General features: G+C 42.2%; 1 protein-coding gene across 2 annotated transcripts in view; it reads left to right on the top strand.

Annotated features, from left to right (window-relative positions):
• The first annotated feature begins 185 nt into the window (after positions 1-185).
• MOSMO (modulator of smoothened) overlaps positions 186-26579 on the top strand; it is a 56932-nt gene continuing 30538 nt past the window's right edge. For both annotated transcript variants that reach the window (XM_034784222.1, XM_034784223.1), the window contains exon 1: positions 186-473. In XM_034784222.1, the coding sequence (XP_034640113.1) occupies positions 368-473 (106 nt within the window). In that variant the 5' untranslated portion in view covers positions 186-367. The remainder of the gene's footprint in view (positions 474-26579) is intronic.

Raw genomic sequence — 26579 nt, 5'->3', positions numbered from 1 at the left:
CCCCGCCCATTTTCAAAAGCCACGCCCACTACACTGTCCGTTCCGCCCCTCCCCCCTAGAGAAGGCTGGTCTAGTCTCATGGGATCCCCGCCCCGTCTCCGTGGAGGCTCCGCCCCCTCATGGAAGCCCTGCCCCGTCTGGGGAAAATGTGAAGGAGAGTGGGTTTCACTTCCGGAGCACCTTGTCCCCACCCCCGGGTTCACTTCCGGTGTTGTCGGGAAAGGGGGGTCCCCGTTCTTGGTACTGCTGCCGGAGGGAGGGTGGGAGTTGAGGTCTCATGGAGCCGTAGCTGTGAGGAGTCCCCGGCCCGGGCCCGGTGTGGGAGCCGGGCGGAGGCTGGACACGGGAGCCCCCGGAGCCGGAGGAGATGGACAAACTGACCATCATCTCAGGATGCCTCTTTCTGGCCGCCGACATCTTCGCCATCGCGAGCCTGGCGAACCCGGACTGGATCAACACCGGGGAGTCCGCGGGTGAGAGGCTGAGCGGGCCTGGAGCGGATCAACAGCGAGGGTCAGGGTGCAGCGGTCGGGGGCGGAGTGGATCAAAGCCAGGGCTCCGGGGGGTGGTGAGGGGGCCCGGACTGGGTAAGCAGCAGGTGAAGGGGGCTGGGGGAGCTGGATCGTTCCTTACTGGGGAGTCTGTGGGTGAGGGGCCTGGGGGACTTCGGCTGGAACTGGGAACATGCGGCGGGAGCGGGCGCAGGGCCACTGGGAGTGGGTCAGCACCACAGAGCCTATGGCTGGGAGGCGACGGGCACAGCCTGAATTGACACCAGGAGCCTTCGGATGAGGAAGCTGAGGGACGGGGACTAAGTCACAGGGAGCAGTCAAGGTGGAGTGGGGGGACCCTGCTTAAATGAATATGTGTGGGGCGTTCCCAGGTGAAGGAGGATGGTAGTTCTGAGTATTGGCAAAACCTGGACTAGATAATCTTTGGGGAGTCAGAGATGAGAGGGGCTTGGACTGAGGGGTACTGCAGAGTCTGAGCTGAGAAGTTGATACTCTAGCTGGTCAGGACAGGATATATTCTGGTGGAAATCTATAGAAGGGCTCGAGGGACATGGGGCAGGTGAGTCTGGCCAACACGGGTCTGGATCAATGGGAGTAATCTATGGATTGGGTGAGCTATTCTGTGAGAGGAAACTCTGCAGGTGAGAGATTCTAGGGCACTGCCTGGCCAATTTGAACTGGATCAGTATTGGGGGGAAATGTGTGTGCGTAGCTAGGCAACCATATTGGATTAAAAATGGTGAGAGATGTGGACAAGAAGCCAGTTTGGTTTGGATCAGTGCTGGAATATCTCGTGATGAGATCTGAAGTGGGATCAATCCTGGGTAGTCCACAATAAGAGAGTGCAGATTGTTCAGCCTCACCAGCCCAGACTGGATCAAGACCAGGTTGTGGAGTCACAGAGAATACCAGCCTGGCTGAATTGGACTGGAGTAATAACAGTAAGTTCACACTGAGAAAACCCTGGGATAAGGGGCAAGATGGAGCCTGATCTGTCAACTCAGTCAGAACATAAGAATGGCCATACTGGTTCTGACCAGTGGTCCATCAAGCCCAGTATTCTGTCTTCCAAAAGTGGCCTGTGCCAGATGCTTCAGAGGGAGTGAACAGAAAAGGTCAGTGTATTGAGAGATTCATACCCTGTCCTCCAGTACCAGCTTCTAGCAGTCACAGATTTAGGGACACCCGGAGCATGGGGTTGCATCCCTGATCATCTTGGCTAATAGCTATTGATGAACCAGTCCTCCACGAACTTATCTAATTCACTTTGAACCCACTTATACTTTTGGCCTTCACAAGATCCCATGGCAACAGGTTCCACAAGTTGACTGTGCATTGTATGAAGAAGTACTTCCTTATCTTTGGTTTAATCCTGCTGTTTATTAAGTTAATTGGGTGACCCCTGGTTCATGTTTTATGTGAAGGGGTAAGTAACATTTCCTTATTCACTTTCTCCACACCATTCATGATTTTATAGACCTCTATCATATCCCCCATCATTTGTCTCTTTTCCAAGCTGAACAGTCCCAGTCTTTTTAATCTCTCTCTATGTGGAAGCTGTTCCCAACCCTTAATCATTTTTGTTGCACTTCTCTCTGCTTTTTCCCATTCTAATATATCTTTTTTTGAAATTGGGCAACCAGAACTGCATACAGTAGTCAAGCTATGGGTGTATCGTGGATTTATATAAAGGCGTTATGATATTCTCTGTCTTATTATCTATCCTTTTCCTAATGGTTCCCAACATTCTGCTAGCTTTTTTGACTTCTGCACATTTATCAGATGTTTTCAGAGAACTATCCATGATGACTCCAAGATCTCTTCCTTGAGTGGTAACAGTTAATGTAGACCCCATCATTTTGTATGTATAATTGGGATTATGTTTTCCAACGTGCATTACTTTGCATTTATCAATGATGAATTTCATCTGCCATTTTCTTACCCAGTCACATAGTTTTGTGAGATCCGTTTGTAACTCTTTACAGTCTGCTTTGGACTTAACTACTCTGAGTAATTTTGTATTGTCTGCAAACTTTCCCACCTCACTGTTTACCCTTTTTTCCAGATCATTTATGGATAACTTTGAACAGCTCTGGTCCCCGTACAGCTTCTTGGGGGATTCTGCTATTTATCTCTATCCACTATAAAAACTGACCACTTATTCCTAGCTATTGTATCTTTTCCCTAGTTACTGATCCGTGAGAGCAGTCATGGGATAAGGTCCTTACTTTGCTTAAGAGCCTTTGGTGAGGAACCTTGTCAAAGGCTTTCTGAAAGACCAAATACACTATGTCCACTGGATCACCTCTGTCCACATGTTTGTTGACAGCTTCAAATAATTCTGATACATTGGTGAGGCATGATTTCCCCTTACAAAAGCTGTGTTGACTCTTCCCAACTTATCGTGTTCATCTACAGTTTCAACTAATTTGTCTAGTACTGAATTCAGGCTTACTGGCCTGTAATTGCCAAGATTGCCTCTGTAGCCTTTTTTAAAAATTAGTGTCACATTAGCTATCCACCAGTCATCTGGTACAGATGCTGATTTAAGTGACAGATTGTATGCCAAAAAACAACACAGTTAGTAGTTTCATATTTGAGTTCCTTCAAAACTCTTGGCTGAATACTATCTGGTCCTGGTGATTTATTATTGTTTAAATTAATGTTCTGATCTAATGCTTCTGTGCTGAACTTTGCTGCCATCCTATCTATGATCCGGGGTGGCTGCTGGTTCAGAGATGTTGCTGCATAATGCATAGTGCAGGGACAGCTGGACAGCAGTTTTTGGAAGAAAAGAGGATTTAGAATAGGTTACTATCAGCTTCTGTGTTATAAGTTTGTGCTGAGATTCTCTTTTGATTTTCCCCCTGCCCCCACACAACTTTCACATCTTCATTGCTTGATGTTTAGGCCAAGCCAGAGGGTTTAAATAAACTCATTGAAATGTAGACTATTAATGAATAGTGGTGATTCATAGATTTCTAATTTTGGTGTAGCAAAGCAATTAGAAACAAGTCAGCTTTTAGGGGTTGATTAATGTTTAGCCACAGGAGTGCCCAGTCATTCAATATGGGAGTTGGGGCGGCGTTTTAGGTACCCCTGTCTATTGTTATGGAAACTTTTTGCCCCTTGCTAATGGCACTGAGGAAACAATAGGGCATTTTCCCCTTCCAGAGTTAAGCATGCAAGGACCTCCTAGCTGACTACATCACTTTTCCTATAGCTAGTTGTGATTATCTCCCTTATGCCTTGTCTGCGGGTCAGTTGTCTTCTGTTATAACTCTGCTACTACGCGGAACTCTAGGTAGTGAGCCATTGTGCAGGGATTTTTAAATCTAATAAAGTTGAATATGTTTAAAATATGTAGATACGTTTTTTTTTTTTTTTTTGTTTTTTGTTTTTTTTTTTTGTAAATCACCGCTCATGTTATTCTATCACATAGACCTGGAAGGGCTCAACAGGCTTCTGTTTGTTTCCTATCACACTGGACCCATGTGCTCTTAAGCTTTCCTTGATCTGAGTAGACTGCAGCCATGTCTTTTTCTTTTGCTTCTCTGACATGCTTCCTTGATACAGGCTCTGTCTGTTACCCCTTCCTGGAGATGGAGCCCCAAGGCCCTGCCGGCTTAGGCCTCCAGGACTAGTGCTCCCAAATAGCTTAAGCATACCCTTTCCCAGAGTTCCAACCTTGTGGGTGCTCTTGAGGGACACATGGTAGTAGGGGGCAGGGTGGATGGGAAACAGACACAGACTTTGTAAGGGATCCCAAAACCCAATCATACTACTTTAGATAGCACAAAAGATATACAGACCTAGGCAAAACAATAAAACATCTATATGCCTTTCCTTGTCTCAGTTTTCTCACTGCTTTTAGGTGTTCTTTGGACTCAGGTCAGATTCATCTAAGGCAATGGTTCTCAACCAGGGGTATGCAGAGATCTTCCAGGGGGTACATCAACTCATCTAGATATTTGCCTAGTTTTACCACAGTCTACATAAAAAGCACTAGCAAAATCAGTACAAACTAAAATTTCATAAATTTCTTTTTTATACTGCTCTATATACTAGACACTGAAATGTAAATACAATATTTATATTCCAATTGCTCTATTTTTGTAATATGGTAAAATTATAATTTTCCAGTAATAGTGTGCTGTGACACTTGAATTTTTATATCTGATTTCGTAAGCAAGTAGTTTTTAAGTGAGGTGAAACTTGGGAGTAAGCAAGACAAATCAGCCTCCTGAAAGGGGTACAGTAGTCTGGAAAGGTTGAGAACCACTGCTCTAAGGAGTCTAGGAACAGCCCCCTCCTGCACATGGCTTCTCCTCCTAATCACCCAGTTGCCTTCTTCCTCTGCTGCTTTCACAGTTAAACAGGATCCCCTGCTATGAAAGCCTGCCCCTCTCTCCTTCTTCCTCTTCCTTGCTCTGTGAGTTCCTTGAGTTTATAAGGGCTTGTCTGCATGATGAGTTGCTGCGCAGCAAGCCAGAGTGTGATGCTACAGCACACCAGCTTGCTGTGCAGTAACTCACTATATAGACATGACTACAGTTGCGTGTGGCTTAGTGTGCTACTACTTCAGAGTGTAGTATGCCAAGCCATGCTCTGGGACTTTCACTGCGCTGTAGCAATTTTATGGCAAATTACTGTGTGGCAACCTGGTGTGCTGAAGATTCACACCTTGTCTTGTGCAGTAACTTGCATGTAAATAAGCCCTTAGTCCTGTTACTAACACCTACTTTGTTTGTTCTGCTGCTGTAGAAATTTTACTGCTATAAACCCCAGCCCACTTCATGGAATCTGGAGAAAATTGGCTTCCACCAGACTTTAGCCATCTCGTTCTCTCTGGGACAGGTCTGCTTACTAGTAGGAGGCCCTTAGTTACTGTCTCTTTCAAAGGCAGACTTTGGACAGGGAACATGAGTTAAGAATATGGTAAATGGCTTAAGTATACAGAGTTCATAATATCAAACAAGTTCCTTAATTGCACATACACAGATTCCCTCAAATTGTCACCTCATCACTTTCTGTAGGACCTAAAAATGTTTTCACTTTCTCTGCTTGTGTGGAAACAGGATAACATACACTGCTTCCAAACTATTCTGAAAACACAAATAAGCAAAGATCATGTGGATATAAAGGTGCTGCATACAGTACACTAAAACTCTTGTTAAAGAAACAAGCTTTATCGCATCTCTATATAATGTAAAAATCAGTACTTGAACTGTTCTGCTGGGCAGTCATTAAATATTAGTTATATCACTGTTTATTACGTAGGGATCAGATGCCATTTCCATTCTAAATCTCCTTTAGAGGTGCAAATAAAACAGTCTTCATTAAGCTAAAGTTTGGCAAACCTTAGGAGTGCATGGATTTTTCTAACGCACTAGACCATTCAAGTAACGTTTTGACAGACTGAGATTTCTTTTGTCTGGTGGTGCCAAAGAAGCTGCTGCGTAGATACAATCTTAAAAGAAAGGTGGTTAGTTCTTTTCCTAATAACATTTCATAGATTTGTATCAACATGAAAAACAATGTATTGTTACAATGTAAAACTTTATTTTTAAAATATTTTTTTGTACTAAAAGAATAAAACATTCCAAAATAAGCATTTCATCTAAACTGATAGCGTAAGGGAAAAAAGAACTAAGGTGCCCATTATATCAAGGACTTATTGGGCTTAGTGCTGCACTTAGTACTTTTTAAGCACTATAATTACACCTGGAGGAATTTTACACCACTGCGCATGCGCAGAATTTATGGCCCCCACAAATTTCTTTACTTTCCCACAGAAAAATGACTTTCTGACAGGGAAGCAAAGGGAAGCCACAAGAGCGGTCATGCGACCCTCCTCAGCAGTATGTTTCGGGTGCCCAGGGCAGCCAGCAGAGAGGTAAATCACTATGGGGCAGGTGGCGGGACTGGGGAAGACCCAGCTGGTGGCTCCTACCCTGTGCTGGGCTTAGCTGCTAGTCCCGGCTGGGCTGGGGAGGACGGGACTTCATTTTCCCCTGCATGGCATCCAGGGTTATGTCAGACCCACCCCAGATTTCTCCTACGGCTGTAAGAAGCTCTGCAAACTCCCCTCCCTTGCCCCCCACGCTTCCTCACCCATCACTCCTCAGCTGCAGGGGGAAGGATCGTTGTACAGGGAGCTGCTCCTCCATCTGCCCAACCTCCATGCATCCAGACCCCCCCCGTACCCAGCCCCCCCCGCTGAGCCCCCCCCCCCCCGCACTCAGAACCCCCCCGACGAGCCTCACTTCCCCTGCACCTGGACTACCCTGATGAGCCACCTGCACCCAGATCCCCACCATACTGAGCCCCACTCCCCCAGCATCTGGACCCCACCACTGAGTCCCCCATACCCTGATACACACACCCTTGCTGAGCCACAACCACCTTCACCTGGACCCCCCTGCAGAGTCCCATCACCATTGCACCCAGAACCCCCCAACAAGGCCCCGTGCATCCAGATTTATCCCCCCCCCCGTCCTTCCCCCATACCCATGTCAGGGTTGGGTGCAGGTCACCGCTGAGTCTGTGTCTGGGGGAGAAGCTGCACAATGATCTCCCATCTCTGTTTTAGGGCGCTGTAGTAGTCGTCATCATCATCATAGTAAGGCATAGATGTGATGGAAAGCATTCATTATTTGCTTGTTTGAATTTCTGGTGTTTGGGCATATAGGAAGGACTGTTTTCTACATAGGCAGGCTGTCTTAAAGGTAGATACCTGTTTCAGCCTAGTTATTTGACATAGCTAGAGGATGTATGAGAGCTCTGATCATCCTTTTCTGTTTGATCTTTAGTGGAGACAGTATTAATTCATGTTTTTAAAGTAGCGATATATTTATTGCTGGCACACAAAGGTGCAAAATGTTGTTCCTGTATTTCCACATCTTTGTTAAACTATTCAAACTCTAGTTGGTTTTACAGAATCTGACATCAGGCCATCATTTTTCATTGAACACCGATCTAGAAGCCAGTAACTTGAGTTGTTACTCCAGCATTATTTTTAAAGTGCCATAAAGTACTAGTTTGCTTTATTTACCTGTTCACCAGTCAAATAAGTGGATTTTTCACTTTAGAAGAATCTAGCTACTATTGATACAATATGGTACAGATTAGAGCCTTTCTGATTCTAACAAGTGATTCATTTAGATATATAGTTATTAAAAGTAAATCTCTTGCTTAATATGTGCCATACAGCTAGGATTCTCTATCAGCAAGGTGGATAAAAATCAATGATTTAAAAAAAATATCGTTTTTTAATTTAAATCGGATTTTTTTATTTAAATTGGATTTTTTTGATAAAATGTTTTTCCCCTCAAAAAGCATCTAAAGATAGATACATTATAGCTCAAAGGTATCTCATCATGGAATAGGGATTCTAATTCTATAGTATGAGACAATATATTCATGTAATGTTTAAGAAAAGTTTTGTAAACGAGTTCCAATAATTCATGAATTAGGGACCCAATTTTATAGGGTTCCAGGGGCTTCTGTATGGAATATTTAGGTTAATCTTTCTATCTACCCAATGGGACTCAGTGCTCAGTCTAGACAGGGATTCCCAAACGTGGTTCACGGCTTGTTCGGGGTAAGCCCCTGGCGGGCCGCAAGACCCTTTGTTTACTTGAGCGTCCACAGGTACGGCCGCTCGCAGCTCCCAGTGGCTGCAGTTCACTGTTCCTGGCCAATGGGAGCTGTGGGAATGTGATTTTAAAAAACTTGAATGTTTAACTAAATTCAAAAATTCATATGCTTGTTTTGTTAAAATATTATATGTTTGCTGTTGAAGAAAAAAATCCAGAATACATAACGTTGTTGTTTTAGTTAAATAACACAATTTAAATGTCTGTCTGGTGATGTTCTCCTCCTAATACAGCATGGCAAGAAAATCCTCCAAATATTAATGATTAACGTGCTGAATTGGAGATAGTTCACCTCCCAATGACTTTATAAATATCTGCTTCAATTATCTTTGGTAAGTGAAATAACCAAACAATCATTCGTTTTCTGATATATCTGTAAAACTAATCTGAAAAGTTTTCAAAATAAATCACTTTAAAAACGTATAGTTTGTACCTTCTAAAAATGAAACCTACATCTATCTCTGAGTTGTGAAGAATATGTATTAAGGGTATAACAACCAACAAGAATGCACTTTTATGTAGAAATCCATGATTAAATCGAGTCTTCCTGACTTTAAATCAATATGATTTAAATCAAATTCATCCTGACTATCAGTAATGTGCAAAATGGAATCCTGTTAATGACTTTTATGGCTTATTAAAAACACTTGTACTGTTTCATATTCAGTCAGTGCTCACATATGAATAGCATTACATAAACTCAATTTGTATTTTTGCCAAAGTAAATATCAGTAGGTCAAACTTCTAAGCATGACCTACATTTTCACAGGTACTAGATAACTATTCTAGTTTTCTCTACAACTTTTTCTTTTCTGATCTTGGAGCACAGTGATGGGACCCAATTTTATCTTGTCTGTGGCAGAATGTAGGATTTGCTGTAACACATGGGACCACTTGTCCATTGAGTCCTGATATTCTTTTCTGGCAGCAGGTGATCTCTTGATACTTCAAAGAAGGTGACTTGGGTGATTTGTGGAATACAAAATGCTAAATGGAATAGAGGTTAGATGCTCCTATCTGAATTAGTGTCAAATACAAGTGGAGTTGAGGTGCTAGAGAACAGACATAACACTGAAGGGATTTCTATATATATTCTTTTTATTAAAAAAGAAATATGGTATGTGGGATAAGTTACATATGACATCAGTATTATTGTATTTCCATAGTGCTGATGTGCCGTACTCATGGACCAGATCCCATCATGCATGATACTGTACAAACAGAATAAAGAGACAGTGAAACTTCTTTTCATTCCCCTTCCCATGTGTGCCCCCTTCCCAAGTGTGTGAGACCAGCAAAATGGGGATATAGCCAACCAGAGGAGCCATGTGTGACAGGTTGGACCCCCCCCCTTCCAGGGTGCCACCTGATGTACTGGGGTTTCACTGAGCCTGCCTGCTCCACTAGCCTGGCCTCCCTCTCCCTGTTTTGCTGAATCCGGCCCTCTGGCAGCACACAGACACAGGTAGGGATGCATCAGCTGTAGAATCACGCAGGGTCTACAAACAGCTCTCTATGGGAAGACTCCGCTAGGAAATTGCCCAGCACTCAAATGCAGCCCTTCTCTGGAAAGTACACCCAAAATATTGTCTTGTGCTGTAGAGAAATCTGTACAACGTAAGCTCATAAATTTGCCCCCTCCCTCAGTGTGGAGGAAGATATCCACAACTTCTTGCCCCAGTTATAAATTGCACAAACTGGGTTTTATAATAAACAAAAACAAGTTTATTAACTACAAAAGGCAGATTTTAAATTGTTATAAGAGATTAACAAGTGGAACAAAGCAGATTACTAAGCAAATAAAACAAAACACGCAAACTAAGTTTAAGATCTTAAAGAGATAGGAGTCAAGAAGTAATTACTCACCCTAAATGTTGCTTTTGGGCAAGTTGCGGAAATTCTTGAAGGCTAGCTACCCTGCTTGCAGCTTAAATCTTCAGACACCGTATTCACAGACCAGATACCTTTTCCAGCCTAGGCTCAACTCTTTCTCTCCCCCGCCCCCTTGTCTTTGTCTCTCAGATCTTTCCAGCTGTCATCTTGGGTGGGGATTCAGTGAAGAGTGAACCAAGATCAACTTACTCCCCAGCCTTAAGTAGAATTTACATAAGGTGGCAACCTTTTGTTTCCCAGTCTTGATCTCCCCCTCCTTTTAGTGGAAAACCACTAGAAGTCCAAGATGGTGTTTAGTACCATGTGACATGACCACATGATCTAGTAGTGTCAAAGTAACATCCCAGGATGCTTCTCAGGAAGGAGAGAGATTAGTATCTTCAAAGTCTTATTGTTTCTTCCTAATGGCCCATCAAGGCTGATGGTCTGCTGTCTGGTAGGTGTTTCCCAAGTATACGCACAGTTGTAATTAGAAGAACAGGAGTACTTGTGGCACCTTAGAGACTAACAAATTTATTAGAGCATAAGCTTTTGTGGACTACAGCCCACTTCGATACGGAAAATATACATTTAGTAAATCATAACCTTTCCAATTATATCTAACATGACCCATCTTGCATAAAACATGTTATGCCATATTCATATCCTAACAACATTTCTATGAAGAATATGGGGTGTCACATCACACCATGAATACATGCTTTTGGGAGAAGGAATATGAACGCAGAAGTTGGACCGGCAAAGCTTTGTGTATGATGAGTTAGGCAAGTATTTACAGAAAAATAAAAGTACTGTACAATTTCTGTGAGAAAGAAAAGAGAGCTAGATACACTTCCTCATTTCTCTTTACACCGAATCTTTTCTTGATGACAGCCTCTTAGTGTAAATGATTTATAATCATTTACATTTTAAATATTAGTCCAGTTGAATAGTGCTCACTTTAGGGCTTGAACCCCAGCACCAACATCTTTTCCTGCAGATGCATGAATGCTGCATTATCAATGCTGGGCTATCCTAGTGCTTGGCATTTCAAATAGTTTTAGTTAATAATAGTAACATTAGTCACTGACAGCCAAAAGGTATGAACGAGCATGTTTATAGACAGCAAATACAAGGAGTCTAGCTTTGTGACGCACATCATGAAGATGACGGGCTACTTCTCTTCCCATTTTGTTTCATAGTTTTCTTTTTCCAGTGTTTCCCTCTCCTCCTCAATCACTCTGTTCTCCCTCCCCAAGCCTTCTTGCCTTGTTTACTCTCTATACAGTGCTGCTCCACTTGCTGTTGCTGAACAATCCCTGCCCATACTGGTGGTGCACAGCTAGGAAGACCATACGTCCTGTTTTGGCCAGGACAGTCCCTTTTTTAAGCCCTGTCCTGGCCCTCCCAACTTTTTTCCAAAAGGAGGCATTTGTCATGTTTGCTCTTGCTGACCTGATCAGTTGGCAAGAGCAAACAGGACAAATGCCCACTTTTGTGGGTTTTTTTTAAAAAGTGGGGTGCAGCTCAGAGGGAGCAAGTGGAGATGCCGTCTCCCTGCAGGGGGGAAGTAGGGCTGGGTGAGAGTGAGCAGCTTTTCAGCATGAGGGACCCACACAGGGTTCCAGCGACCAGGCAACAGCATGGGGGTTGGGGGAAGGCAGGCCCTCTGGCAAGCAGCTGGGGGTGTCCAATTTTCTCTTTGGGAAATATGGTAAATATCCTACGCACTGCACTTTTCTCTTTCTCTTGTTGTAGATGCTGTGAAGAGTATTGTGTAGTTCCATTTAGGGGAGAGGAGGGAGGGAAATGCAGAGGAAAAGGACAGCCGTCAAACAGCCAGCAATGACCCTGCAGCTCTGAGACAGAAAAAGAGGCAGGCATCCTCTTTCCCAAGTGCTCCACTGCCAAGAGGCTGAGAATCCTGGTTTTTGAATGTCAGTAATGGCATTGGGAGTTCACTGATTTGCACACATTCTAAACTATCAGTGGATTACCATCTGACAGCTGCATAGTGGTATCTGTGAAATGAATTGGTGGTATCTGTCTAGTGCTTAGTGGAAAATGTCCACATCATAAACAACCTTCTTCCAGTTGACACTTGTTGGTAGTATCTGGAGCAGTGGTTCTCAACCAGGGGTCTCAGGCCCACTAGGGGGCCATGAGCAGGTTTCAGGGAGGCCACCAAGCAGGGCTGGCATTAGACTTGCTGGGGCCCAGGGCAGAAAACCAAAGCCCCACCATGTGGGGCTGAAGCCAAAGCCTTAGCTTCACAGGGCCCCCTGTGGCATGGGACCCCCGGCAATTGCCCTGCTTGCTATCCCCTAATGCTGGCCCTGGCTTTTAAATGCAGAAAAACAGTTGCTGTGGCACAGACAGGCTGGGGGATTTTTATAGCATGTTGGGTAGCCTCAGAAAGAAAAAGGTTGAGAACCCCTGATGTAACCTGACCCTGTCTTCTCAGGCCATGGTGAGATGCGTGGACGTGTGCTGTTAGTATTGTGATGGTAAACAGAGACTTCCATATGCAAACTTGCGATACAGAGGAGACTTTCAAAAGCACCAAGGAATTGAGAAGTACAATTTCCATTGATTTTCAGCGCAGTTTTGGTTGCCCCCTGGAAATAACCTTTCCTTCCTAGGTGCCATCTGTAAGTGCCTGCTGTTCAGTTATTCAAACGAAACATAATGGCTTCCCATGGCATAGGGTTATACGGTAGTTAAATTATTAAAAAGTTATAATGTGGACAGAAGCAAGGAATATGCTGGTCCAAGAAAAATATTAATACCATATGTCTTTAAAGTATTATGAAAGTAGTCTTTTGACTAAAATTTAAAAGAATAAAAGCTGCAAAAGGAAATGGTTCTGTTTTTAAAAAGTAGACTTTCTAAGTCTATTGAATTGCACTAGTTACCTTACTTTGAAATATAGCTGGGTGAAATTCACTTTTTTGTGTGTGCAGTTTTTTACTCTTCCTCTTATTCAGTTTTGATAATAAAAGTACTCTCTTCACTCAAAAAGGCAGCATTTTCACTCTGAAATAGGCCTGAGTTTCAGAAACAGGTTAATAGTTATGCTCAATGTAAACCAACAGCTTTTAAGCATGATCCTCCCTGTGCAGATAGGACCAAAGTGTTATAGCCAGGTAGAAATTGTGCTTTAAACTTGGTAAAGTCCATGTTTAACTGTTCTTGAGAAGTCATTTTCAGAGTATGCATGAGCCTTTTTTTAAAAGCCTCCAGATTCTTCCTTCCACTTTTTGCATGTGACCGTTTTGGGAAGGGGAAGGAGGACAGAGAGTGAGTTTCCCTTGAAGGCAGCCTCTGTTGGTAGGCTTTTGAAAACAAGGACTTACCCTGGAGAAAAGGATAACAAAATATGCTCTGAGAGTGAGACCACCCTTAAATTTACTCCCTCATTTGCTCCCCTCCTTTGTCCTTAAGGCTCACCTTTGTTGGCAGCAAACCAGTTGCAAAACATCTGACATTTTAAACTTGCACGAGAAACTTTCAACAACCTTTTATATACTATAGCCAGTTCCCTTTTAAAAATCAAATGGGAAATTATACTAATATATTGTCTGTCCTCAGAGTGAGACACAGCCAATAACATTAATGGGAATTAGGTACATGTCCAAGGAAGAATATGCTCTCTAGTGGTATTGTTTCACATTTTGTAAAATAGATGACAGCCAGCATTGAACTATTTCAACATATATCATTAATTGCTATAAACAGGTTGTATGCAGCTGTTCATTGACTTTGGTTTTTATTGCTGTTGGCTGTTGTATTCAACTTGAACTCTTACCTTGATTGCTCTGAAATAGGGGAAGCCATATGACCTGAGACACTTTCTTTAATTGGCAGAGGCTTGATGCCTTAAAGCAGTGTTTCCCAAACTTGGGACGCCGCTTGTTTAGGGAAAGCCCCTGGCGGGCCGGGCCGGTTTGTTTACCTGCCGCGTCCGCAGGTCTGGCCGATCGCGGCTCCCATTGGCCGTGGTTCACTGCTCTAGGCCAATGAGAGCTGCTGGAAGCGGCACGGGCCAAGGGACATGCTGGCCGCCGCTTCCAGCAGCCCCCATTGGTGTGTTGTGCTACCATGTGAGTAGACTATGACGTAGGTCAGTGCTTCTCAAAGCCAGGCCGCCGCTTGTTCAGGGAAAGCCCCTGGCGGTCCGGGCCGGTTTGTTTACTTGCCGCGTCCGCAGGTTCGGCCGATCGCAGCTCCCACTGGCCGCGGTTCCCCGTCCCAGGCCAATGGGAGCTGCGGGAAGTAGCACGGGCTGAGGGATGTGCTGGCCGCCGCTTCCCACAGCCCCCATTGGCCTGGAGCGGTGAACCGCGGCCAGTGGGAGCCGCGATCGGCCGAACCTGCGGACGCAGCAGGTAAACAAACCGGCCTGGACCACCAGGGACTTTCCCTGAACAAGCGGCAGACCAGCTTTGAGAAGCACTGACGTAGGTCACATAATGTCATTGTCTGATGTAAAAATTGACCAGACTTGAACAGTAACTTAGCAGAAGTGAGCCTGAAATAATTAACAGGTCTTCATCATTCTTTCAGAGAAGCCCCTGGTGGTACTTTAATATGTGATCTATTGAGGAGTATCATTTTACGTTCCTGTCTGAAGCCAAATATAACTCATCAGAAGTTAAATGGCAGAACAGCTGTAGTATCATAGCTTCTGGCTTCCCTTCAAAAGTTAGGAACAAAACTGCAGCAGTTGATTAGAAAAATCACTTTAAATATTGGATACTGGTATAGTAAATATATCAATGTAGTTGCATTTAGGCACTTTGCAATCAAGCTTTCAGTTTTCAAGGTGCATGGGTTTGGCTGTTTGCACAAATTTTGTAGTAAATGTGCAAGAAGAAAGTTCTTGTCCTTTCAGCCCAGTCACACTTTAAAATTTCTAAAGGTTCTAGTTCTCATTGACATCATCATCTTATTGTGGCAATGCTTATAATGTCAAAATAAACTACCAGAGGATGCACATTTTTAGAGATCCTGATTACGCACATTTTAAATAATGCTGTGCTATAAACTAGGAAAGATTACCCTTAGCATGGGCTGATTTCTTGGCTCTGGTATGTAAGAGCACAGAAGAGTCTTTGTTTTGTTCTTGGGAGAGCTATTTCTGTGTTGTTGCCTGAGGATAACTTTCTCAACGTGTGGTGGTCCATCTTGTCTAAAAATACATAAATTAAATAAACTCCAATACCTGTGTGGTACTGGAAACCCAGAATGTTGGAATCAGAAAATAGACTAGCCTTAACTGGATCATATCCTCTTATTTTTAAGCTGAGTTCAATTAAAAATATTGTATGTGGGGCTCATGCATTTAAATGTCTGTTACTTGTAGAGGAGGAGTTTAAAGCTGGTCCTAGTGTCTCAGTAGCAGTGATCATTTATCTTTCTCACTTTTTAGTATGGTTTGGTTTTTTTGGTCTGAATTTAGCACTGATGCAAGGTCCTGCATCAAGAGCTCTTAAGACCTAAGTTGTCGTCATAGCCACAGTATAGACACAGCATGGAGAGCAGCAGCAGGGCAAGCTTTCCTGCCTTGCTCTGCTAACATGCCTCAATCCTAACTTGGAGGCTGACTTAGAATAGTTCAGTTTCAGGACACATCAGTTCTTGACACATCTCCTCAGAGTGCCAAGAAGGATCCAGTCAATGCCACTGTGATTGTTTTTGTGAATGTGGACTCTGAGATGGTGGTCCATCCAGACAACTTGCTTCATTGACTACTGAATAATAATCTGAATAACAACTTTTGGTCACTACCTTTGTGGACTGAGTTTGAACTAGTGACCTAGTGTCCTATGCTGAGTGTCCTAAGATGTCCTATTCTAATACCACAGACACAGGGTCTTAAGAGTTTTTAAGCATCGCTGTGGGAGGAAGGGGGCATTCTGTCATTAAGGGAAAGAATAGTCTTTATATAGAAGGAAGATAAGATAGTCTCTGTGAATTGGCTTCAGTGGGACAGTGGTTATTCCCTCACCTCCAAAGTCAAAATTCAGAGTGGAGGGGAAACGGTGGGTTTCGTAGCACAGTCAATCTCTCTGTGTAGCTTAATATTGATTTAACATAAGTTATTCTTAAAAAGATGACTTTTCAAGCAAACCTAAAGTCTGTGCCTTGTCTGAATCTCTCTTAAAATTCTTTGAATGTTTTTTAAACTATTTTTTTTTTCTTACTCTGTGACTTAGGTGAACATCTTGTTATCTGGCCTTTCTAAAGTCTTAGCTCCACTTTCTTTGCTGGTTTACAGTCTATGTATCCTAATTTTATGGACACTTATAGTTTCTCTTAAGACACAATAGAAATACAATCAAGCACTACAAGCTCCCGATGTCGTCAGTGGGAGGCTTGTGTGTAACCGTTATAGTCTTGGGCCCTTAGGGTATGTCTGCACTGCAATTCAACATCCGTGGCTGACCTGTGTCAGCTGACTCAGGCTCATGGGGCTATGGGGCTATTTAATTAAGATGTAGACCCTCTCCCCTCACAGGGTCCCAGAGCCCGGCTCTGGCCCAACCCTGAACACCTACATCTCAATTAAATAGCCCCATGAGCCCAAGTTGGCTGACATAGGTCAGCTGCATATGTTGAATTGCAGTGTAGACTTACTCTTGGTCAGCCAAATGTTAATTCTAGTTCATTGTTTTTTTTCATAAAATTGAAAGATAAATAGTATAACTATATTCATCACTAAAAACAAGGAGTCCTTGTGGCACCTTAGAGACTAACAAATTTATTTGGGCATAAGCTTTCGTGGGCTAAAACCCACAAAGACTCCTTGTTGTTTTTGCTGATACAGACTAACACGGCTACCACTCTGAAACCTATCTTAATCAGTGGAATTGATGTGATACATAATGTAGAGTGTTGGCCTAGTTTATTTGAAACTACTTTGCAAAGCTTCCTTCAAAAACTGTGTCTTAGCAGTAGAATGAGATGTGATATCTCAGTGCTTCTCATAATGAGCTCCATGAACTGGAACTTGAAGGGACACTACTTTCTAAAGAGTTCTTCCAGAAAGGAAAATATTATGGGCAAACCCTCTGTAAATATGACATGTTAACAGAAGAATGTAGTCAATTAGAAATCTCTGTTTTTATGACCATAGCGCATTCTTACAGGAACAAATGGGTTCTCAGGCCTTGGGCTTTGTCCCATTAGTGTTAAAGTAAGGGCGGGGAGTGGATCAATATTGCAGCTGGACAGTCCATAGAATACTAGCCTACTTCAAAGGGAGACTGCTAGGCTTTTAGGCCATAGTTACAGTAATTGGCAGATAATTAAGGAGGAAAGACCAGAATACTAAAAAAAAAAATTAGAATTTGCATCCTAAAGACAGGAAAGGTAATTATTCTAAACTCATATAAACATCATTTTGAGCTTCTGTACTTTCTTAGCATTTGCAGTAAATAGTTAGCCCTCTGTTTTGCAACACATTTATCACCATCTGAATTCAGCCTTCTGCATTCATAAATCTTATTTCAACAAGTCTGGACTTGTTCACCTTTCAGTCTGCAGACTGAACAACAGGCTTAGTATCTGTGCAGTAGAAAACAAATCTATCATGCTTCTTTCTGAATATTTGGATAAGAAAATGGAAGTCCTTTAGAGGCTTAAACACTAAATTACTCCCGTCGGACCTAACCTGTGAAGAAAATCCTTGTTTAAGAACAATAGAAAATAAACTACCTTGTGCTTTACTGGAAATGTTGTTTGCATCCAGATGACTCTAGCCAGTTTGTTAAATCAGTGTGCTACCTCTCTCTGCCTTACCATAGTGCTAATTATTTGGAGGTAAATTATTGTAGGGCTAAATTGTCACATGGCTTCATAGGTTAATTTCTTCGTTGAAATCCATAGTCGTCTCATCAGACAGCATTTTAATAATTAAAGAGAAGTTCCCACACGTCTTGCATGCTGATATGGGGTTGTGTACAGGGATAAAGTAACAGTGAATGTATGTATGGAAAGAGGAGGAATTGTTATATTGAGGAGACTTATTTTAAACTACTGTGAAATAATTTAGGAGTGGAGGCCTAGAACAGGTTACATATGTCTTTTATCAGTAGACAGAGCCAGGGAAAAATCACTGCTGTATACTCCCCCCACACTCTCTACCCGCATGCTCAATGGTTATATGTATACTAGAATATTTGGACCTGTAACTACTACCAAGTGCAACTTCATTGGCATCATTTGGAAGTGGTAGCATTGTTGTACACTTCAGTGTAGTCAGGGCTTGTGCATTTTTACTGCCAGGTCGTAGAGTATGATGTAGCAAGTCTGATCCCTAAGCTACGAGTAGAGCTGTAGCAGTTGGGAATTACGGGTCTGAAAAGCCAGTTGTAGACAAGGCCAATAAGGTTGAACTTCAAAGCTTTCCTGTGATTAGTTGGTGTTAACACACTTCATGAACCGGCAGGTTATAAAATTATGCTTTAATTGTGCAGGATAACCTATACCGCTCTCTATCACCTGTAATTTTGTAGGTATAATCCAGGTTTGTTTTTGTTGTCATGCTGTATGTAGTGAAGCAATGAAGTGAGAAAATAGGGGGTTGTCTGGTTTCCTTGTGAATCATTAATTATGTGTGTATATATATGAGTCTTTCTGGAAAATGTCTTGAGATGGCACTGCATATGGCTATGTAAATGTTTTTAAGCTAGGTCTATAACTCAATGGTCTAAGCATCAGATTTGGAATAACTAGATTCCCTTTAACCATAGACTCAAATCCTGATCTTTCTGAGATACAGAAGAATACCATGCAGTTTACTTTACAGGCATCTTTCGGTAAGACCTTAAATACAGATATTCTGCAATCTGAAGATATATAAAAAGTATATTTTGTAAGCAGAAGAGTCTGTCCCAGTACCTTTAATCAAAATTCTTTCCTCCCTTTCCAGTTTTGTGTAGTTCTCTACCATTTGCTCATCACGTTGCTTTCCCTTTGCTACACCCACCCATATATGGCGTCCAAAATGGGTACAAATGCTGCAAAAAATAGGAATACTGCAAAAGCAGGGTTTTACTCTCTATTCTGGCCTCCTCAAAAGCGCTTGCATAATATCCTGCATGGTTTAGCCAGGAGCATGAAGAATCCTTTCATGGCAGAGTTTATAGGGTTTGAAGCTTGGGTGGGTTATACACTATAATGCGTGGAACTTGATAATCCCATGCCCAGAAACACCCTCTCTGACTATGGCAGCAGTGGATCTGTAATGTAAATTCCATGGAGTTTTGGGAAAGGCAGGAGTGACACACAAACTGCAGCTTCCTGGCTATGGAATTTTGTTCTTCTGCATATGTGACGCTCATGCCCTGAATATGGCTCCATGTGTGTACATTTATTAAAAGGCAAAGTACACCAAGATATACTTAGAGAAGTAAATGCCTCATTTTACCCTTTTATAGCTGCAGCTGCACCACTTGAAACAGCATATCACGTGAAAATAAATCCTTATAAATAGCATTGGAAGTATCCCGCTAAATAGCTGCCAAAGTCCTTGGACAACTTTGAAATATACTCTTTCAAAACAGCTTCTGCTTATTCCGTACTAAGGGGGTTACATTAGAACTACTGTAGTCTAATCTAAAATCTGAATTAGTCCTATTTATCCCCCACCAGAAGTCCTCATCTGTGCATCGACTGGCTGATGGAAGCCTCCATCAGAGGCATGACTGCAGGTGGGAAGCAAGCAGACATGCTTAAAGCTAGGTTGGCTAAAGTAAGACCTATGGTTATCCTTAATGTTTAATAGAGAGCATTAGTCCACACCGAGCTCCATCTTGATTCTTGGGTCTTCACATGGGTCAAATAACATAGTGTTGGAACCTGTTACCTCTGCAGGTCACCACTATTAAAAAGAGAGTGAGCTGAAATCTGTACCTCCTATAAAGTGGGTCTGGACCTTGTTCCTTTCCAGTTACCAGTTGGGTAGAGTTTAGACACACTTGACTTTCAACATTTACAAGTCAAAGATTTTATTGTGAAATCTGGATATCAGGTGACTCTATCTAGACCTTTAACCACATTTGAGGAGTTGACCCAGGAGCAGGCTGGAACAAAAGGTTTCTAAGATATATACAATTTTGATTGAAAAAGATGTTGATAAGAAAACAACCCAGATGGGAAAGAGATTTGGACAAAAAAAATGGATCTGGTCTCTAAATATAGGAAAGGGACTGTGCATCTTAAGTTTGTGTAGGTCATAAAGTTTTATAAATTGCCATATAGATTACATTTAACTCCAGTTGAGATCATCGTCATTTTTGCTACTAGGAAGGTGCTCTTTTGGTGGGGTTGTAGGGAAAGGAGAACATTATTACCTATGTGGTGGCTGTGTTCAGGAATTAAACAGTATTGAGAGGAAACTCTTAGAGATTCATTTTATGACAAAATGCCCACTTCCTGGAGATCTCCGAACTACTTACTTAATGCTCCAGTAAAGGAGCTGCATTTAAACAGAAAGATAAATTTCTTTCTTTCTTTTTGTTAGCAGCTAGACCCTGTATTGCACATTATTGTATACATATGATCCCCTCCTATTGAATTTGGGCACAGTAAAATATGGACTGTTCTTGTAATGAAAGGCTTTCACACTAAGCTCATATACAGGAGAAGCACAAAAAGAAGAGAGATCTAGAAATTTGGTTACTCTTCCCAGTGTATGAAGATGAAGAGAGCTCTCCAGTCACAAGACAGAATTTTTAGCCAGGTTTTTTTAATATTTATTTGTTCGGGATCAAGTAATGTACAATGTAATATGCTAACATTTTATTGTAACTTTGCCTTCATAAAAAGTGCCTTCTCACCCCCAATGAACAACCCTCTGCAGCTCTTTTCTTTTCCTCTGTGTGTGTGAAGGAGGGCAGAAGTCTTAGCTGATCTGTTCCACTATTTATATACAAAAAGCTATCCTGCGTGTGTGGCGTGTGAATGTTAGAAAACCACAATTCTTCCTTTTTCCCTATTTTTATTTAAAGTGCCCAATTAGCCTGGCCTCATCTACTTAGGTTTAGTGTGTTTTAATAATGATTTAAGTGTTTTATATCGATGGCATCTAAGTTATGTTCCACAATCAGCAATAAGCCAAAATTTTACCTACCATCACCCTATTAAGCAAAATCCAGAGTAAACAGAATGGCTCTACACTGAGTCCTGTCGTTGAAGATGTGGGTTCTGTCAGACTGTGGAACCTGCTTCACCTGTTTGTTTATGAAAAATGCTCTGCCAGCTTCCCCCCACCACCCTACTCTCCTGGTGATCAAATCCAGGGACTTTTAGCACAAGTGCGGGGGGGCAAGCTAAGTATATGTAGAATGTAAATAGGTGACAGTTGGCTATTTTTACCTCCTCTGTAAGGGTAACAGTACTGTGTTTGATGTTAGCAGTGAGCATTCGTGCCAAGGAAGTGGTTGACTTTTGGGAGGTAGGAGTGTAATGAGACTGGAATAGAGGCTGTGGCTAGGGAAGATGTGGTGGATAGAATTTGATGCCTTTAAATAGAGTAGTTTGTTGTTTTTTTTTAAATAGAAACAGGAAAATGTAACAGGTTCAATAGCAATGGGTGATAGGTGAGGACTGAGGATGGGCAGGTATCGAGGTGAAGAGGTAAGAAAGATTTAAGAACAAAGGAAATGTCTCATAAATAGACTTATGGGCCATCTGACCTTTTATTGTACTTCTGACTTGGTATCCCCACTCCACCCTCACCCTCTTTTGTGTCTGTTTCTTATTGGGTTGTAAGCTCTTCAGGGCAGGAACAGTTTTTCTGTAGCCATACATTACATGGGTAATTTTGGATGCTGCTACAAGCAAATAATGAAGAACAGTAATAATCTGCTGTTATAATGTGCATTTCTTATGCCACTGTGTCTTTCAGTCCTGGTATCATTGTGACACTTTTAATAATTCATAGGTGTTAGGGAGGGAAATAGCTGCAACAATCTTTGTTTCTTTCCATCACTGTATGGATTTCCTTCTTGGTAGCTCTGTTGGTTACCTAGGAAACAGGAGTAGGATGGCATTTGATTGGCTGTGCTGGAAGAGTTGAAGTTGGGTCGTTTTGAGCAGCAGACAGATATATCTACACAAATATGAAATGCTTGATTTTTATGAGACTGGTAAAACTGCATTGAATTATTAGTCAAGCTATGCTCTCAAAAATGTTTGCAAAGGAGTATTTTTGTAAGTGATTCAGGTGGATGTTTTGGCATAAATATGCTGTGTTTAAAAATGACAATATTTCTATTGGACTGGATGACTTGGGGGCAATGCAAGGGTAGGGAAAGGGTTATGAAACCTTTCATCTCTAGGTTACTGGTTCAAATTAAGCCCAAGTCAGTAGAGATTGACTTGTTAACTTCTGAAGGCTATTTGACCTATGTGAAAGGAATTGGCAGTTTGAATCCAGTTCCTAGTGGACCAGATATCTGTATCCTATACTGCTTCCAGGACTGGCACTAGCTGATGCCCGTGCTGGCAGTCTCCGCAAAGAGCCTGGGGTTAGACATGGTGTGGAAACAGAGATTCTTTCCCATACTGTCAAGTGGTCCCTCTAGTTCAGGGTCTGTTAGTTACTCCTCGGGGAATTCTGCACCACTGTGTGTGCATAATAAATGAGCCGTGTATATTTTTATTTTTTTGCGCAGAAAAAAGCTTCTGCTGAAAAAGTTGCTGCCCACCAGAGGGCACTGTGGCGATAGAACAGAGCAGCAGCTCCCAGCAGAAAATAACTTTCTGCAGTTCTGCCTTTTGCCCACCAGAGGGCGCCATGGCGATAGACCACAGCAGCTGCTCCCAGCCAGCTAGGGAAGAGAAAGAGCCTGCCTTCTTCGCAGCGCCTGCCAGGCCAGGTCAGGAGACTGGCTTTGGGGAGACAGACAGTGTGGGGTGCAGGGGGGGGGTGTCAAACAGGGGCTCATAAGGGCTAGTGGGGGAGGACAGACTGGGGCAGGGGCTGAGAGGAGTGGAGGCACAGAGCCGCAGGGGGGAAGGAGGGGCAGGGCCACATGGTGATAGGGGAGGGGGTGCAGAGCTACATAGGGACAGGGGGTGCCTGGGTGGGGGCACAAAGACACATGGGGATGGGGGGAGGAGGTACAGGAACACATAGAGACAGAGAGTGGCTGGGTGGGGACACAGGTACATGCGGACAGGGACACATGTGCCTGACTGAATGGGAGAGACTAAGGCTCAGCTAAGGTCTGGTGGGGGAAGCTCCCTAACAGTCTCCCCCTGCCCCTCCCCAAAAAAACTGTTCTTTACTTTTCCCACCCATACCCAACAACCCTCCAAGTTCACACCCAGGCCCCTTCCCAGCAATTTACTTCCCTCTCCCTCAGCTTCTCCGTTACCCCTGACTCCCGCAAAGCTTTGCAGTGCTTCTGGGGCAGTGCAGGAAATGTGACTGTGTATTGTAGTTTAAATAAATTATTACGCAGAGTTATTTTTGTTACAGACATTCTTGCTGACAGGTATCTTGAAATAAATGATGAAAAATAATTGAAACTGGTGTGATTATATTGTGCTATTTTGACAAAATATGCAGAATTTTGCAGAATTTTAAAATATTGGGTGCAGAATTTTTATTTTTCGTTGCAGATTTTCCCCAGGAGTAGTTGTGTGGGCACTGTAAGGATGGAGGGCCCTGTTCCTGTGCTGTATCCGTTCTGTCACTAAAAAGTGTTTTGTTTCCACAGCTGTTTAATCCAGCACCTTTGAACATTTACTGAATTTCCAGCTATTGTGCTATAATTGTTACTCTCTGAGTGACAAATGCCTTTTCATTCTATACATTAGATAGAACTTGATGACTCCCAAATAGTGAAGCAGTGGCCGTTTTCTAGCTACAGGTCGAGTGTCCTGCAGATATTGGTGTAAAACTACATCTGGTCCAGTATTTTTGCCTTGTCTTGTCCCACATCTTGTCAGTGGGCTATGAAAGGCTAATCGAGATTTCCTTTGCTGAGTTAGTGTGTCAGGCAGCGGCCAGGTATCAGTTTGCCTGTTTGCATTAGGCACACGGCTGAAATGATTGAACACAACATGTAGAAATGTTTTTGTGTTGAATTCTTTGACAAATATTTAGTGTTGTCCTTTGGCATGTGCATGCATATGTAAATCAGTTGAAATGGTGATTGCACATGAGATAGAATTTACAAGACTCTAAGGCAGGGGTTCTCAAACTGGGGGTTGGGACCCTTCAGGGGCTCATAAGGTTATTACATGGGGGGGGGGTCACAAGCTGTCAGCCTCCACCCCAAACCCCAATTTGCCTCCAGCATTTATAATGGTGTTAAATATATAAAAATGTGTTTTTAATTTACAAGGGGGGTCGCACTCAGAGGCTTGCTGTGTGAAAGGGATCACCAGTACAAAAGTTTGAGAACCACTGCTCTAAGGCCTTGGACAATTCACTATGGGCCCAGTTTTGCTCCTGTTGAAATCTGCAATCAACATGGGTGTTGCCACAATGGGAACAGGATCAGAAGTTTAATACCTCTCTGTTTTGATTTATGTATCTATTTCACAGTGGTGTCAAGGGTTAATGTTTGTAAAGAACTTTGAGGAGAAAGCCACTAAAGAAATGCTCTGTATTTATTATCAAACCCTTAAGTATGAAGCTAGGAAGTCCAATACTCTTCCTCTAAGCAGTTCTTCGAGTGGCTCGCATAGTCCCACTTATGGGATATTGTGCCACCTTGTGGTGCCTTGGGGTAGAATCTTCTTCTAGCAGCGTCAACTTACTAGAGCATTCTTGTGCTCCCAGCCCCTCCCCTCAATGTCACCGATGTTCTGAGGACACGTCTATATAAAGGACAGAATGCCCTTGCCACCTCTGTTCCTTTCAGCCATATGCCTGGACAGATGTGAACCTCCCCAAGCTCTTTGGAGCTAGCGCTGCTTTTTTCTCAGTTAGTATTAGCCAGGGTGGATTTGATTTAAATCAATTTGAGTTAAATAATTATTTAAATCACTAGTCAAGAAGACTCTATTTTAATTGTGGATTTCTACATAAAAGTGCATTCTTGTTGGTTGTTATAACCTTAATACATATTCTTCGCAACTCAGAGATAGCTGTAGGTTTCATTTTTAGAAGGTACACACTATACATTTTTAAAGTGATTTATTTTGAAAACTTTTCAGATTAGTTTTACAGCTATATCAGAAAATGAATGATTGGCTATTTCATTTACCAAAGGTAATTGAAGCAGTTATTTATGAAGTCATTGGGAGGTTAATGATTAATATTTGGAGGATTTTCTTGCCATGCTGTATTAGGAGGCGAACATCACCAGACAGACATTTAAATTGTTTTATTTAACTAAAACAACAAAGTTATGTATTCTGGATTTTTTTTCAACAGCAAACATATAATAATTTAACAAAACAAGCATATGAATTTTTGAATTTAGTTAAATATTCAAGTTTTTTAAAATCAGGTTGTTGTTTTTTAAATTGTTTTTAACTAAAATAGTTAAATGAAATAATAATAAAAAAAATTAAATTGACTGTCAGCCAGGTCAACATGAGCCAACTCTTCTGCAGCTAACTCAGTCGTCTTCACCTTCATTTTCCTATTTGTTCATAATCTGGAAAAGAAAAACAAGCTTTCCTGCTTTTTCAGGTCCCAAATGATTTCTCAATTTGGAATGAATTAGTCTAAAGAAAGAAAATATTCTTTCTACACTGGCAGAAGAAGTTACTGCTGTTAAAAGTGAGATTATCACTTCATCAGTCTTTGAATCCAAGTGCTTAAGTGACTTCCACCGGTTCACTGGTGTGACTTTCTTTAAAACATCATCAGCAAATAATATTTCTTGAATGATTCACCCTTAGCTCTGAAGTTTATTATAGTTGGCATTATGGAGGGATGATTGCTGGATGTCCATGTCATAGCCAACTCCTCTTCTTCAGCAGTTAAGGTTTGACCCTGGTAACAAGTATTGAGAATATTTGCAAGAAAATGAGCTGGAGACAGTGCTTGTCCTATTCGTTTTTTAATGCTTGTAATTTAACTCTGTCATTGCATATTTCTCTTTTTAAGATCTCACTCAGTTCCTTCCAAATTTCAACAGTGTCAGCAATAAAACAGCTATTTCCCTGCATTTTGTTCCAGGCTACAGAAATAGGCTTCAGGGTACTCAGCATGTGTTCAACATTTCTCTTAAGCCCAATGTTGAGAACTTTGGCTGTGACAGTGCCATCTATTTTTTCACAATTTTGTTCACAAACTGTCATCAGATTAGGCCAGTTCTTGATATAGTGCTCAAAAAAGTCCACTACTGAGTTCCATCGCACGTCTTGTGGGAGAGTTAGCTTAGTTCCTCCCACAGAGCAGCTGCTGCAAGGGGTTGTTATGGAAGTATTTTGCAATTTCAACAACATTAGCCTTTATTTCTGGAACACTGAAGTCTTTGGCTAGGAGGTGCATCAAATTAGCACTGCAACCGTATGTTGTTAATTTGGGACCCTCTTCTAAATAATTTCTTCTCATCTTGGA

Source organism: Trachemys scripta, chromosome 10, assembly GCF_013100865.1.
Source record: "Trachemys scripta elegans isolate TJP31775 chromosome 10, CAS_Tse_1.0, whole genome shotgun sequence".
Classification (NCBI taxonomy): domain Eukaryota; kingdom Metazoa; phylum Chordata; order Testudines; family Emydidae; genus Trachemys; species Trachemys scripta.
This window is presented reverse-complemented; position numbering and strand designations above follow the sequence as displayed.